Source organism: Scophthalmus maximus, chromosome 16, assembly GCF_022379125.1.
Source record: "Scophthalmus maximus strain ysfricsl-2021 chromosome 16, ASM2237912v1, whole genome shotgun sequence".
NCBI classification, from domain to species: Eukaryota; Metazoa; Chordata; class Actinopteri; order Pleuronectiformes; family Scophthalmidae; genus Scophthalmus; species Scophthalmus maximus.
Genome location: NC_061530.1, coordinates 11,500,828 through 11,514,413, shown reverse-complemented (window position 1 = coordinate 11,514,413; position 13,586 = coordinate 11,500,828). Strand labels below are relative to the sequence as shown.

The 13,586-nt window shown below is 43.4% G+C and overlaps 1 protein-coding gene across 5 annotated transcripts; it reads right to left on the bottom strand.

Moving 5' to 3' along the window:
- Positions 1-109: 109 nt before the first annotated feature.
- si:ch211-234p6.5 (pleckstrin homology domain-containing family A member 4) lies at positions 110-13,507 on the bottom strand. Of its 5 annotated transcripts, none has more exons than XM_035613809.2 (24): positions 13,186-13,504; positions 10,558-10,627; positions 10,351-10,449; positions 10,189-10,261; positions 9,976-10,076; positions 9,177-9,295; positions 8,876-9,088; positions 8,428-8,740; positions 7,744-7,803; positions 7,383-7,532; positions 6,528-6,587; positions 6,333-6,413; positions 6,084-6,236; positions 5,837-5,935; positions 5,564-5,672; positions 4,798-4,871; positions 4,344-4,448; positions 4,172-4,262; positions 3,836-3,891; positions 3,208-3,336; positions 2,684-3,091; positions 2,222-2,343; positions 1,952-2,061; positions 110-1,820 (listed from the first exon to the last, which is right to left on the bottom strand). In XM_035613809.2, exons 1-24 carry the CDS (start codon positions 13,224-13,226, stop codon positions 595-597), a joined length of 4,062 nt encoding a protein of 1,353 aa, XP_035469702.2. In that variant the 5' UTR covers positions 13,227-13,504; the 3' UTR covers positions 110-594. The 5 variants fall into 5 exon arrangements, with proteins under 5 accessions (XP_035469702.2, XP_035469703.2, XP_035469704.2 ...); XM_035613810.2 differs by having other exon boundaries at positions 3,208-3,333; XM_035613811.2 differs by lacking the exon at positions 13,186-13,504 and adding an exon at positions 11,120-11,322.
- Between the last annotated feature and the right edge of the window lie 79 nt (positions 13,508-13,586).

The window sequence follows — 13,586 nt, the reverse complement described above, 5'->3', positions numbered from 1 at the left end:
TGTGTGTGTGTGTGTGTGCTGGGGGGGTTCATTGAGGAAAAGCAGGGTGTATGAAATGAGAGCAAAACATAAGTATGTGTCTTTCACATATAACGGAGGAGTCGGGATCTCACACACATCATTTTTTATTAATCTTTTCTCTCTTTTTTTGAGATACAAAACATATTTTGACACAGTGTTAGTAACAGGGTTACGTTGCCATCCAAATCATCAATAATTTCCGTGTTACATTAGATGTATATTTTGATAGGAATGAAAGTATAAGTCGCAAATTCCAGGCATGTGCGATATTTGGTGTTCATCAACCACAAGAACAACACTATACTTGAAGACGCAGTTTTTGTATTCAGGACATTTTCGTGAGACCATGCACATATTAAGAACAATGGAACTCTTCACCCAGGATTATTTTCATTTCTGATATCGTATGTTCCCATTTTACCACTTCCATCTCCCAGTTAAGTCCAGTTTCCTTCAGTCACTTTAAGTCCGTCCCGCCGGGGCACGTTTCCTTTACCATAAATCACTTAACTGTGTTCTCGCCCTTCCCAAGTTCGTTCATATAAGCTCCTTAAGCTGCTGCTGCTCTTGCTCCTACAGACTTGTCCTTAGCACCGTTACTCGTGCCTTCCCAAAAGAAGCACTCCGACTCATGCCTCTGCCCTCATACACAGAGCCGGACGGAGTGACCGAGTCGCTTTCGCCTCGTTCTTGAACCATGTCTTTGCTCTCCTCACTTGAACCGCCACAGTGCGTCAGCTCATCCGATCTGTCTTGGTCCACCTTCCTGTCTTCGTTCACACAACCGTGTTCTTCTCTTTCCTTTGCACGTTCATCCGGGGCCTGGTTAGAATCAGCATCCTGAGCAGAATCTCCATGGTTGGTGTCTTTGACTTTCGGCTGGTTCTCGTGCCCTGAGGTGTCTTCACATTCTTGTCTTTGGAACTCTCCATAAACACATGCATCTTTTGCTGGACTGGCTGAGATGTCTAATGTTATTTTTTCCAGGGTTTCCACTGTTGAATCCTGGACTTTGCTTACAGTTGAGAGGCTACTTTCATCTGCATCTGTTGCCAAACCCAGGCTGCTGTCTTGGTTGGAAGATCTCACCGCATTACTGGTCAGGTGATCTGGTGCAGATTTAGTGATCAACAGTTCTTCTTCCTCCTCCGGCCTACATGAAACCTGGACGTTGGTGTTGCCATCATTCTTTGTTATGTCTGTGTCTGAGATACTGATGTCACATGCAATCTTATAGAAGAGTGAATGGTTCTCTTTCATCTTCTCTAAGCTTTCAGACACCGTGGACGACATCTCACTGGAATCAGCGTCGTCGTCAGCGCACGCTGGTTGTTGCTCAATGTCCGTTTTGTCCTCATTGCACAGTGAGTCTATGCCATGGATCTGCAAAGGCATGAACCCTTGCCACTGGTTGGTGGAGAGGAACCACTTGGCTCTCAGATCGGAAGATGAAAAATTACTTTCATTATCATCAGCAGCGGATTCTTCGGACATATTATCTTCTTCAATTTTGCAATTTATGAATCCCATGCCTCCATCTTTTTGGTAGACGGTCATTGATGAGATATGATATGGCGAGGCTGGACGTTTGACTTTCGTTTTGGCAACCCCTGTTCTTCCACTGTGACCTTTGCGTTGTGTTTTGTCCCCAAACTTGATGTGACTTTTAGATTTTTTCACATGTCCATCTCTGTCATCTTCGCCCTGAGGTGTTCCACTCGAGAGCTGAAGTCCTGCAGGTTTTCTCGTGTTATCCCCACGGTTTTCATAGCCATCGTACCATTGTTGGTTTTCATGATCTGCAAACATGAGCAGGGCAGAACATTTCTGAGCAATACAGGAACTCACAGACATCAAGTAAATCATGACTACTTCATTTCAGTTTCAATAGCAAACTTATTGATTTTTTTGTCGAAAAAAATGTACATACCTGATTTTATCCTTTGTTTTCTAGCTGTGTCAGGAGGCATCTGGTGAACTTCCTGCACCTCTCCCCTGATTGGTAGTTGACTGGGTGTAGTAGCACTCTCTCTGACTGCGCTGATAGATAGATAGATAGATAGATAGATAGATAGATAGATAGATAGATAGATAGATAGAACAACTTATTTGTGAGATGCACCTAAAGCATACATACTGCAGTTCAAGTGGAAAGTGGTCCATTGTACATTTAAATATAAAATGACACGAAATACCCCACCTTCGTATGACTCTCTCCCGTATTCGTTCCACACGGCGGAGCTTGGCCTCCCTCTGCTCGGAGGTCAGACAGAGGTCCGGGTCCATGTCCGGGGTCAGGGGGGCAAGGTGTCGTTCCTCTGCCTGTTCAAGCAGTTTCACATTAGAATGCACCCCACGCCACAATAAAGGCCCCTTACGAGAGGAATCAATGTAATTAACCAATTTGATACTGTAATGAAAAAAAAGGGAAGGAATTAAAACTATTACTGAGGCCAATAGGGATACATCTCATGTTATGTTGAGGTTTGTGACCAAACATTGGTTTATTTGCTTGTTACTATTTTTGCCTAATGTTCCGATCAATTGTTAAAAAAGATGATCTGGAACTGATGACAACTTTCCGCTACCATCTTTCTACCACCTATCATTTTTCTAACTGTGTCCTGCTTTAATCACAGAATGAATTAAAACATTTTCTCACCATACTGTCCAAGCTCAAATTTCCGTTTCCCAAACCCACATGGTCTCGAGTTGGATTCCTTGAGGACTCTGCAGACTGTGCTCTGCTCACATCCGGCCGCGGCTCTTTCTTGGTAGACCTCAGCACTCCCAGCTGCTGCTGTCTGCTTGTCCTTTTAACGGGCTGATCCTGGTGCATTTCTGCCAAAGACGGGTTTTTATCAGGGCTGTCCAGCAGCAGACGCCTCGGTGGCTTATTCAACATTTTTTCCCTCTGCTCAGCCAGTCTTTGCTGCATCTCAGGTGGGATCTGCTCAGGCAGTGGATTGTCGAGCTCAGCCGGGGGATCCTCAACAGAAACCCGTCGGGCCACAAGAGACGACGGCAGTACAGCTGTAACAACTCGAGTCACCCTTAAAGGAAAGGGTGCCTGAGGAAGATAGATTAGTAATTAGGTATGTACCATTGTGTATACAGTAAGTTTATTGGTATATATCATGTAATGTAGTAATTCAGTCAGATATACAGATTCTTTATTTGGCAAACCTCCTCTCGTGTTTCTGAACCTCGACTCTGGGCACCTAGAGAGGATATGGGAGGTTTCTTCTTATTAGTCACCCTCTCTTGATTTCTCTTCATCCGCTCAATCTGCTCCCCTTCACTCATCTTTGTCTTCTGAAAAACACATTGGCTGTTTAGAATATGAGTCATTTGTGAACTCTAGACCTCAGCAATATAGATGTGACGAGGTAACGCAAGAAGCGGAATCTAGGATTTGCATATCAAACACACCGGCTGTGTGGGTTTTTCCACGTTTGTGTGCAGAGATGTATGTATGCATGAGCATATGTATGGCTGCTTGCATCTGTATGTTCATATGTGTGTGTGTGTGTGTGTGTGTGTGTGTGAGGAAGGGGGGTTGGGTGGCAGAAGTGAGAAGACTGAGCTACAGCAAGGAGACACAAGCCTCTGCCTCCCCCCTCGCCTGGACCCGGCACTGCAACATGCCCTAATTGCAAGGAGGATGAGGGAATCAAAGAATTGGAATTTGGCTGTGATTGCAATGAGGAAAAATCAGCTTTGACTGCTTCTATATTTGGTGCATTTTGGGTCACATTGCACACACACCGAGATCTAGTTAACCAGGAAACAGAAATTGCTTGAAGAAACAAACCTTGGCTGATTGGTTGGTTGTATCTGGTGGGTTCCACTTTGAACCAGACTGTGATTCTAAAGATGAGAAGAAAATATAGGAAAGATGATGAGAAGGATGTTAGCAAGGAGAGAGAATGGGTGGGAGGAGATAGTGACAGGAAGAAGGAGACAATAGAGAAATGGAGGGTGGAAGACAAAACAAAGCCATTGAGGACTTACAAAATGATTTATCCTTTTGCATTGAGAAAAACCTATTAAAGCTGTTTAATATTAGATGAGTCAGAAAATATTAATCTAGTGTATTAAGATGACTCTTTTCATGTACTCTATTTGTATTGAGTATGTTTGTGCCAACCAGATGCATCTCTCTGTGCTTTCACAATAAGGGGGTCAGGCGGGCTGTTCCCTCTTCTATGTGCAGGCTCAACAGTGTGGCTGTAGATCCCCTGAAACACACGCAGAGAAAAACATGATAAAATGCTCAAACCTAATGATATCTGACATAAATATTCCTCAATATTCCCTACCTCATATGGTGACTCTGTATAGCCATGGCCCAGGTCCCTGCTCTGTTGGCTTCCCAGCAGCTCATGGGGTAACGCCGGGCGGACTGGTGGCTCCTGTTCCTCATCCTGTTGGGATCACAGTCACAAGGAATGCTATCAAAAAATGTGAAACCATGATGAGAGATCTAATTATATCGATACTAGACTGATTGTGTTTATCTTGTCAACAACTTTAATCAACTTCAGAGTTCAGATCCTGCTTTTGCAGTTGATAGAGTAAGCTAATTTTTAGGGCTAATACAAACATACAGGATGTCTCAAATGCTGTCGGCATATTGGAAGGAAAAAAATGTAAACTCAAAAATCTATTCAGCAGATTCCAGCAGAACGACGTAACCTTTGCCTTGAGTCGACAACAACTCCACGTTTGTTCATGAGCGAAAAACGCCAGGGGTCATGGGGACGGGTGTCTTACCATTGGCGGTCCGCTCTGCAGCCCCTCTGTGGGTGAGCCAGGGGAACCGGGATGTGGGGCTGTTGGCTGGAACACTGAGGGTGAGACAGAAAAGGGTCGCAGTTGTTGACACCGTTCGTCTATTGTCAAGTTTCCTGTGCACAATCAAAATGAATCGGGCGCCTTTGCACACTGGCGGCACCAAATGGCTGCAAGGAGTAATTGAGTTTCTTGACTTCCAAGACAAAAAAACACATTAGACTGCACAGTATGCAATCTAGCATAAAAACACTGTTCAGTCCCGAGGTTTAAATTTCTTATTGACTGGTGGAGGAGAGGGCGATGAAGAGATTACATTTTCCAAATTCACTCACTTCTTGCAGTTATAGCTGCGAGGCTCTTCGGTATTGAGGCCATGTGCATTAGGCTGATAGGATGGCTGTATTATTTGAATATTGCCTGGAACAGTATTAATTCACTTGACTGCATCGGTTCACCTATCCAGGAATTTTTAAACAATGTATAAGTCATTTTCATGATAACAGTAGACGTGTGTTGTATAACATCCACACAGAGGATAAATCAAACAATCCATAATATATTGTACATAAATGAAATGTGTAGATCTATGCTGTATTGTGGTTTTTGAGCTATTGCCACAACAGTTGTGTTTCTTTATACCTTTTGTGTTTTCTTCTAAAAACAGACACTGCATATACTGCATATACTGTACATATACTGTATAAATCCTTCCTGAAACGTTACAGTCGGAGCGGCTGATGCTTACTGTGGTGCCTCTGTAGCCCCAGCAAGAAGCGGAAATGATCCCTGTTGACCTTTAGTCCAGCGAGGATGTCCTCCATCATCCACAGCTCTCTCTGAGCCTGAGAATGCTCCTGATAAGAAGGAAGCACAAAGGATTTCAAACACGAAAATATCAAAAGACACTCTGGACTTTTGGGGTAAAAGGTCAAACACTATGAACACACATACAGACAGAGATGCACTTAATTGGACCTCACAGAAATTATTTTCATGCAGTGTGCAATTCAGGCACTACCTGTGGCATTCCAAAGTTGCAGATGTGCTGAAGGTGTGAGCGTATGACAGACAGTTCACTCTCCATCCTCTCATACTGGCTCCACACCCTCTCCATTTCCTGAATGAAAACACAAAGTCAAGATTTATAAACAAAAAAATAATTGATTATGAACAAAAACAGAATGGGTCCTGATTTCTGTGCCTGAATTACAATATTTGCAGTCGCAGATGTTTTGCGCATGGAGTACCATTGAGTTTTTACACACCAATGACACGTCACACATTCTGGCCCGGATTGTGACCAGTTCTTCCTGGAGCAAAGCCTTTTGGGTCAGCGCCTCCTCCTGGGCCCGCGGCCCCTGACTCTGCCACTCCTCCAGCTGCAGTCGGGACACCTCTAGCGCACAGTGGACGCTATCCTGTAAAAGGACAACATTTACCAGGACAGGGCAAATATGAGACATTACAGTGAATATCTGTGGGCTGAGTGCAAGTGAAACCGTTCAGTCACTGACCTTATCCATTTGTAGCTGGGCCAGTTCCACAGACAGTGACTGAAGAAGCTTGTCACACCCGCACAACCTCGTCAACACAGCCTGAAGGGGGGGAAAAAAAATTAAAATCTAATTGATGTCTCCTGAGAGAGAAATATCGAATGAGGTGATAAATGACTGCAGCACACTCTGACGACTGTGGTTGTGAATGCTCACATCTGCATCACTTTCCAGAGGTCTGATCGGTGGGATATCCCTCGGGTCAGGCTTCGGCGCCTGAAAAGCATCAGTGTCATAATTTGGTTAAATAGTCCTTTAAAAAAAAGTATTTCATATAAACTTGTTTCCATTAACAAGCAGTGGATGTATGCTTGGAAATCAGTGCTTTGAAGAAATACATTTTTTGTTCTCACCACGGTCAACACATGTTTGTGGTATTGTGCGCAGGTTAACGCTTTATTGCATGAATGTCAATGTTTGAATATTAAGGTATTCATATTCAAACATTAATTAAGGTATTAATATTCAAACATTGACTTCGAAAAGAGCTTAGCGAAAGCATCAGCGCTCTGACTGACACAAACAGAGACACTACATCCATTTATTATGTGTTCAGTTTGAAATCTGAGGGAAAGTTATTCAGAATCTACATACATACTTGAAATTTAGAAAACGGAAGCTTCATGCAATAGTCATTGCATGTAGTATAATAATGGCAGTACTCATTGTTATACAAAAAAAACATGTAACAGATACATACATTTAATGTCGTCAGATATAACAGTCAAACATGATAATAACAATAACAATGATGAGCACAATAAATGATTTTGTAGTCAAAAACTGACAATGCAAACATCAGTGACAATACAAAACAGTGACGAGTACAATACAAAAAAAGTTAGTCTCCTTGTTAAAGGCCTGAGCAGTCAGTTAGACGACGCCACAACACAAACACAGTGTTTTAAAGTGACACAACACAAACTACAATAGCACCACACAACGGATCTGAAGCTGATCCACACATTAGAACACAACGTGAACACTACAGAGCAGCGCAGCGGACTGTACCATAGCCGGCGGCAGCACACAAACAGATAAATGGTTGCGATGATGGTGGTGATGGTGGTGGTGCTGGTGTGGTGGGTGAGGAGCGTGTGCGGCTCTCGACGAGGGGGGCAAAGGGGGCAGTAAGTCTGCGTTTGCCCCTGTGGAGTAGCTCTGAAGGAAGACACAGCACGTAAATAACGTCAAGAGAGAAAAGCAGTGGCTCTAAAATCCAACTTATTTCAATTGTTTTTCTGATAGTGGGACATTAGTGTTTTAATCAGTAGGTGTGATGTGATGTGATGTGATGCACACTTGCCCGGATGTTGTTCTGTAAATGTGTAGATCATTATAACACTATACCACAGTACCCTACTATAGTCACCTTTCCTAAAGGCCGTCTTCCACTTGGGATATGATGAACTGAACCATATGTAGGAATAGGCTGTAAAAAATGAGACAGATAAGGATGCGAGCAACATGAGTTCCTTGATTGACAAAAAAACTGTATACTGTATATGAGCAGCTCTATAAAGTTTGGACACTCGCAGACGAAATAGATGCTGAGGTTTCCTAACTTTCCGTTGGTTTGGGTCAAGCTCCAAAAACCTCCACATTGAGCATAATGCAACTTAATAGCTGATGATGTCATCAGTTCATTTTCATAATTTTCCAAAATTTGACAAACTTGACTTTACTCAACTTGCTCTAGATCCATGTAACAGGTAACTCAACTGTCTTCACAAAAGGATAATAGGTTTAGATGGATAAATTCCTTTCTGACTTAAAGTGGAAGTAGACTTTTCGGCTTAAACTCGTCATTATGATGAAAAATAAATGTGCAGTGTTATGGCGATAGAAAAACGATACCACCCCCCTGCCATCACCATTTTACTCTGTTGTCTGTTGCCTCTTTAATTAGTAAAATTAACAGTATTAACTTAAATCGCGGTTAATGCAGTTTCTGTTTTTATTATTATACAATAACAACAGATGTGTCAGCTTTTGTATCACACAGTGAGGCCAGCCTATTGTAATCTTTTTCATGATAAACCAAACATGTCCTGACCTTGCTTATGTTTTGCCACCTTTCTGAGACTGGAGTGTTGGGAGTGGATTTGAACTCCAGCTTAGGTGAGGAAGGTGTGTAGTATAGGGTCTGTGGCACCGTGACCAGGTCGTCGTGAGGTCGAATGTCAACCCTACCCACTGGTGTATGAGGTCGTGACCCCAGCTGACCCCTGGAGGTCAAAGAGCCTGTTCCCATAATTTCCGCCTGCGTGGGTGGTGTGTTTTGGCCGGGAAAAGAATCCTCCTCTTGACTCGGACCACAAGCTCTCCTTCTGCTGAATTCGGGGGGACTGGGTGTTCTGTTTGAAGGGCTGTGAAGACATCAAGAGAAAAAAAGAAAAAGATGCCAAATCTAGGTCATTGATCAAATGTTTTTTTTCAGTTTTTTTAAGTTAACCACTGGGATTTAAATATGTGCCATTCACACACTGGGACGACTTGACAACCTGCTGTTCCTTTGACGCACACGCCGCCTCCCCCTCTGTTCTGAGTGCGACGTCCCCATCCTCCCGCCAGTGAGCTGACTCGGTTCACTCAGAGTCCTGTTGACGTGCCTGTGTTTTTCGGAGGGACCCTCTGCATCAGAGGGGGATTTGGGGAAGTCCACTGATTCACTGCTGCCACCTATCTGTGTGAAATCCTGGTAACTTGAGCATCGCCTGGAAGCATCAAGAATGCAGTTGAAAAAACTATCTATCAGTGAAATCATTACAATAATTGACAAGTCCACAGTGACTCATGTTGTACCTGTTCATGCAGCTGTCTGGCTCCATCGCAGCTGACTGGCAAAGGGCTCGGACCCAACCCAACATATCCTCCTGAGTGTCAGCGCTGAAGAAATAAGAGCGCATTCCCTGGTGCACCACCTAAGTTTACAGAGATCATTCACAATTTTTCACTGTCACCGTCTTGGTGAAAAACAAAAAAGCAGAGCAGCTCAGTTACAACTGACGATGCAAAAAGTGTTAGTATTTTGGGGAAAGTTTGGCCAATGATAAACACTGAGGTAACTGTAACCGTGCTATCCATACATACATTACTGTAACTCGCGAGCACTCAACCTACTTAACATGTTCCTATTTTTTCGTGATCAGAAACGAGCATTTAGAATCATCTAGCGTTTACATAATACACATTCATCTCAACTTTTGTTTTTACCGTCAGGCATCATGACTGTTTATCACGTCAACCAATTGCAAATTGCTTTTTTTGTATAGCCTACAGTTCATGATGTGTACTCCTATTACCACTTTCATGATTATTCCACCAGAATGAACTAGAAACTGAGACCGCCTGAGTCTCTCGAACATCATATTTTGAATTTGGAACCTGTACAATAAGCTATTACAGGGTTGTTTTTATCTTTGCAGTGTCTTCCTTATGGATGACCTTTGTAAACTGTGTACTTATAACCAGTCATTCTGATAGTATGCAACTGTGTGTATGTCAGTGTGTAAATTATCTTTTAATCTTCAATATAATACTGCACACCCCGTATGCATAAACCTAAAGAGGCTTGTAGAACACTTCAACTACGTGAAGATACCTTGAAGGTGAACTTTCTGTTCTTGCATTCTCGCGGTGAGCAGAACAGGATTTTGTAGCTCGGGAGTGGGATGCTGCCGAGCACAGATTCTTCTCTGCTGTCTGGTGGAGGACGGGAGAGAAGAAAGTGAGAAAAATTAAAGAAGAGATGCCTCGTAGTACATCCAGACCTGTTTTTCAGACAATGTGCTGAGAAACGGGCTGAGCTCCTCACCTTTGTAGTAAAACAGACAGTAGTCGGAGAGGACAAACCATTTTCTCTTCCAAAGCTTCAACCCAGAGCTATCCTGCAGAAGGGAGATTCATTAACACTCTTCTACATGCAATAATGAAGGTATAAAATATTAATTAGACCAGTAGATGATTGGAAAAATACTTTTTTGTTGAGCCATCCTCTAATGACCACAGGACAGTTTGGGTCTCTCTTGGCTGCCTGGCATCTTTTCCCAAATGTTTGCACCTTTCCATCATATTCCTGTCACCCACGAGAGGAAATCATTGCATTTGGACGCATCAACATTGTCAAAGAAAGCCCTCCACATACAGTAAACACACAATAACATCACAGCCATGGAGAACAAACCGTCATGACAGGAAAGTAGGAAATGGTGGCCACGCTGGAAGTTTGGCTCACTCTGTCCTGGTCCTCCATTCTGCAGGAAAAAAAATAAAAAATAAAAAAATAAATAAATATATATATATATATATATATAATTCATGTACAGACTAAAGATTAAAAATACAGGTAAAAACGAGACAAAACAAAGAGAGGAAAGTTTTGAAAAGTTCACAAACATAACTCATGACACTCACAGATCACAGATGAATGAAACATTTCCTGCTCTAAGCCGTAGCACCACAGCAGGACAGTCTCTCTTGTTTTATCAAAGACATTTCGATTCACACTGACCCTCGTTTTTTGAGTTGCACTCAAACCACAGTCCACATCCCTACTGTGAACAGGGATTTTTCCACATCAGATGATTCAAATAATCCACCAGTGCAACGTGTGAGCAACTTGCCGTAGACATTTAAAGATTACGATGATGCACCGCTGGTACTGAACAACAGCTACTGAGCAGCAGCCTGCCGACACATTTGAATGAACTGGCTGAGGCTGGTCTAGCGAAGACACAAGGCCTTACCAATACAAAGTGAACCCAGTTCTCTCTCCGCAGACGCAGTCAGTCACTCCCATGAGCGGCACCCAGGAACCTCCGATCACACATATCCTGTATAGCTGAGATTTTTTCCCTTGTCAACTGTTCATTCTCTCAGACACTTGGGGTTGTGCTCTCTCACACTTCCAGCAAAAGGAAAAAAAAACCTCTCCCACTATTCTATTCTGAGCCATAACTGGCCGGTGCGCATCCCCACCACGAAACTGACAGGTGACAGCTGCGTCGCCGTGGTAGCAGGGAGGGGCCCGGGACAGTGTGAAAACCAATCTGGCAGCAGGGGCCGGCTGGCATGAGAGACACGATTTGGAATGTGTCCAGAGCTGCAGAACTGCTGAAGAAAAACAAACAAACAAACAAACAACAACAACAACAAAAAGAATATGGTGCCGGAGAAGTGTTGAGGACAAATGTGAAGGGAGGGCTGGGACCCACTGTGTCAGAGGTGTGTGTTCTTCTGCAGAGTCCTGCTGCCTCATCCGGATTCATCAGCATTTCGCCAGGTCACATGGTGGCAACTGCACCTACTGTATGACCCAGTACTCATGTTTTTATATAATAATGGCTGGTACTGCATGATCATATTAATCTTATAGTGTGCCTTTTTTTTTCTTTTTTTTAACTCAATTAAACTCACATAATTGAGGTCACTTGGTGTTATGTCAGCATACTGTAGATGGGATGTATTTTTTATGTTTTCACATTTCTTAATAATGAAATGTATACATTAGAAATACATTTTCTCTATATTCTTAAATAGATTATTGTAATGTTTTGATACACCACTTAATGTAGTTAGACGTATTCCTTAAAGTTTCTACTTTAAACCAGACATTCGCCATATACACTTGCACTTTATTTCACGCATGCATTTACATGTACATGTGTCCATCAACATAATCACTGCAGTTACCAACTCACTCGACGACTGAAAACAATTCTTATAAATATTTCAACATATTTCAACGCAGCTCCCTTTTAATTTCACTTGTGTCGCTTCCTCGGCAAAGCTTCATTTTACAGCTCATCTAAACTCGAGAGTTATTGTTGACCTTCATGAAGCAGCACTAGAGATGAACTCGAGGATAAATGGTTCTTGAGAAGCATCTCACACTGAGCCACTCCGCAAGCACTCGTGGGTGAGCCCTGATATGGTTTAGCGTCCACAATCTGCATCGGTATCAACCACAGTCCCCCACGAGTGAGACACGGAATGAAAGAGTGAAAACAAGTCAAGTCTTTGTGAGAGATGAGAGCAGAGACAGACCACCTCATAGCCGCTGGGGGTTACGTGGGTGTTGTGAAATATTTGGAAAATCTCCTTCTTAATCATGGGGGGGGGGGGGGGGGGGGGGTCGATCGCTCTGGGAGGAGAAGACTTGAAATGCTAAAGAGGGACGGAGGGGAGGACAAATAGTGGGTTTGTGTGGTGCACAGTGTGTGCTTTGTAGCTCCCCAGGGTCGCCGGAGCATCATGTGAAGTTGGAGCATGTTGAATGCATCTACAGGGGAAACATCCGCCCGCACCGTCAACAAAAACATTAGCATGTCTCCCACACTCTCATGCCTTTTAATGTCAACTCAGTCGTGACAATACATTTGGCCATAATCAGTAACGCTGTGATGTCAAGCCACTGTCTCTTCGGCTGCTGGAGAAGACTTCCTAATGAGGACACGCGGTTGCTGTTATATGGCAGCATATATTTTATGCGGCTCTGGACAATAGATTTGCACTTGAGGAGGCATAGATGTTGCAGAGTTAATACTGTTCAGCACGATTTGGAAGAGCCAAGGAGAAGTTCCCCCAGTGCGCCAGTCCATCATATCAGGCTGAACAACAAAAAATCTTTTTAACAATGAGCATCGGTAGTCTTTTTGTTCAGTGAAAGAAAATCTGTAAACTTTTGAAAATTAATTGAGATAGATGAATTAATAAAGTAATACTGACTTACACTCAAATATCTTTGCAAAACAATGGTGTCTAACCTCAGGTAGAGACATAAATCATTACAAAGATTGCCATATTGCCTTACCTGACTAATTGTGCCCGCCTGCTGGTTCCTTCAAGCTCCATCACTTGGCAGGCTCACCCTCACAGCATCTCCCCGGGCTTGGCCTCCCTCGTCCCGGCTACCACAGGCTCCTGTTGCCCAAACGGTCCCAGCACTCTGCTGCTGCTGCTACTCTCCTCTATACTCTGGTCGTACGTGTGAATCTCCGTCTTTGTTTTCTCGCTGTTGCACTGCCTTGTGCACTTGTAGCAGCCGTGCTTGTCTGGTGATCTACCTACGCTTGGCCGCTAACAGTCAGTCTGCCGCTCTGTCCCCAACAGTGCACTCTCTGTCAGCCCCCTCTCTCCCCCTCCCATCTTCTGCTTCTTCTTCTTCTCCTTCTTCTTCATTGTCCCTTCCTCTCATCCTGCACTTGGATGGGA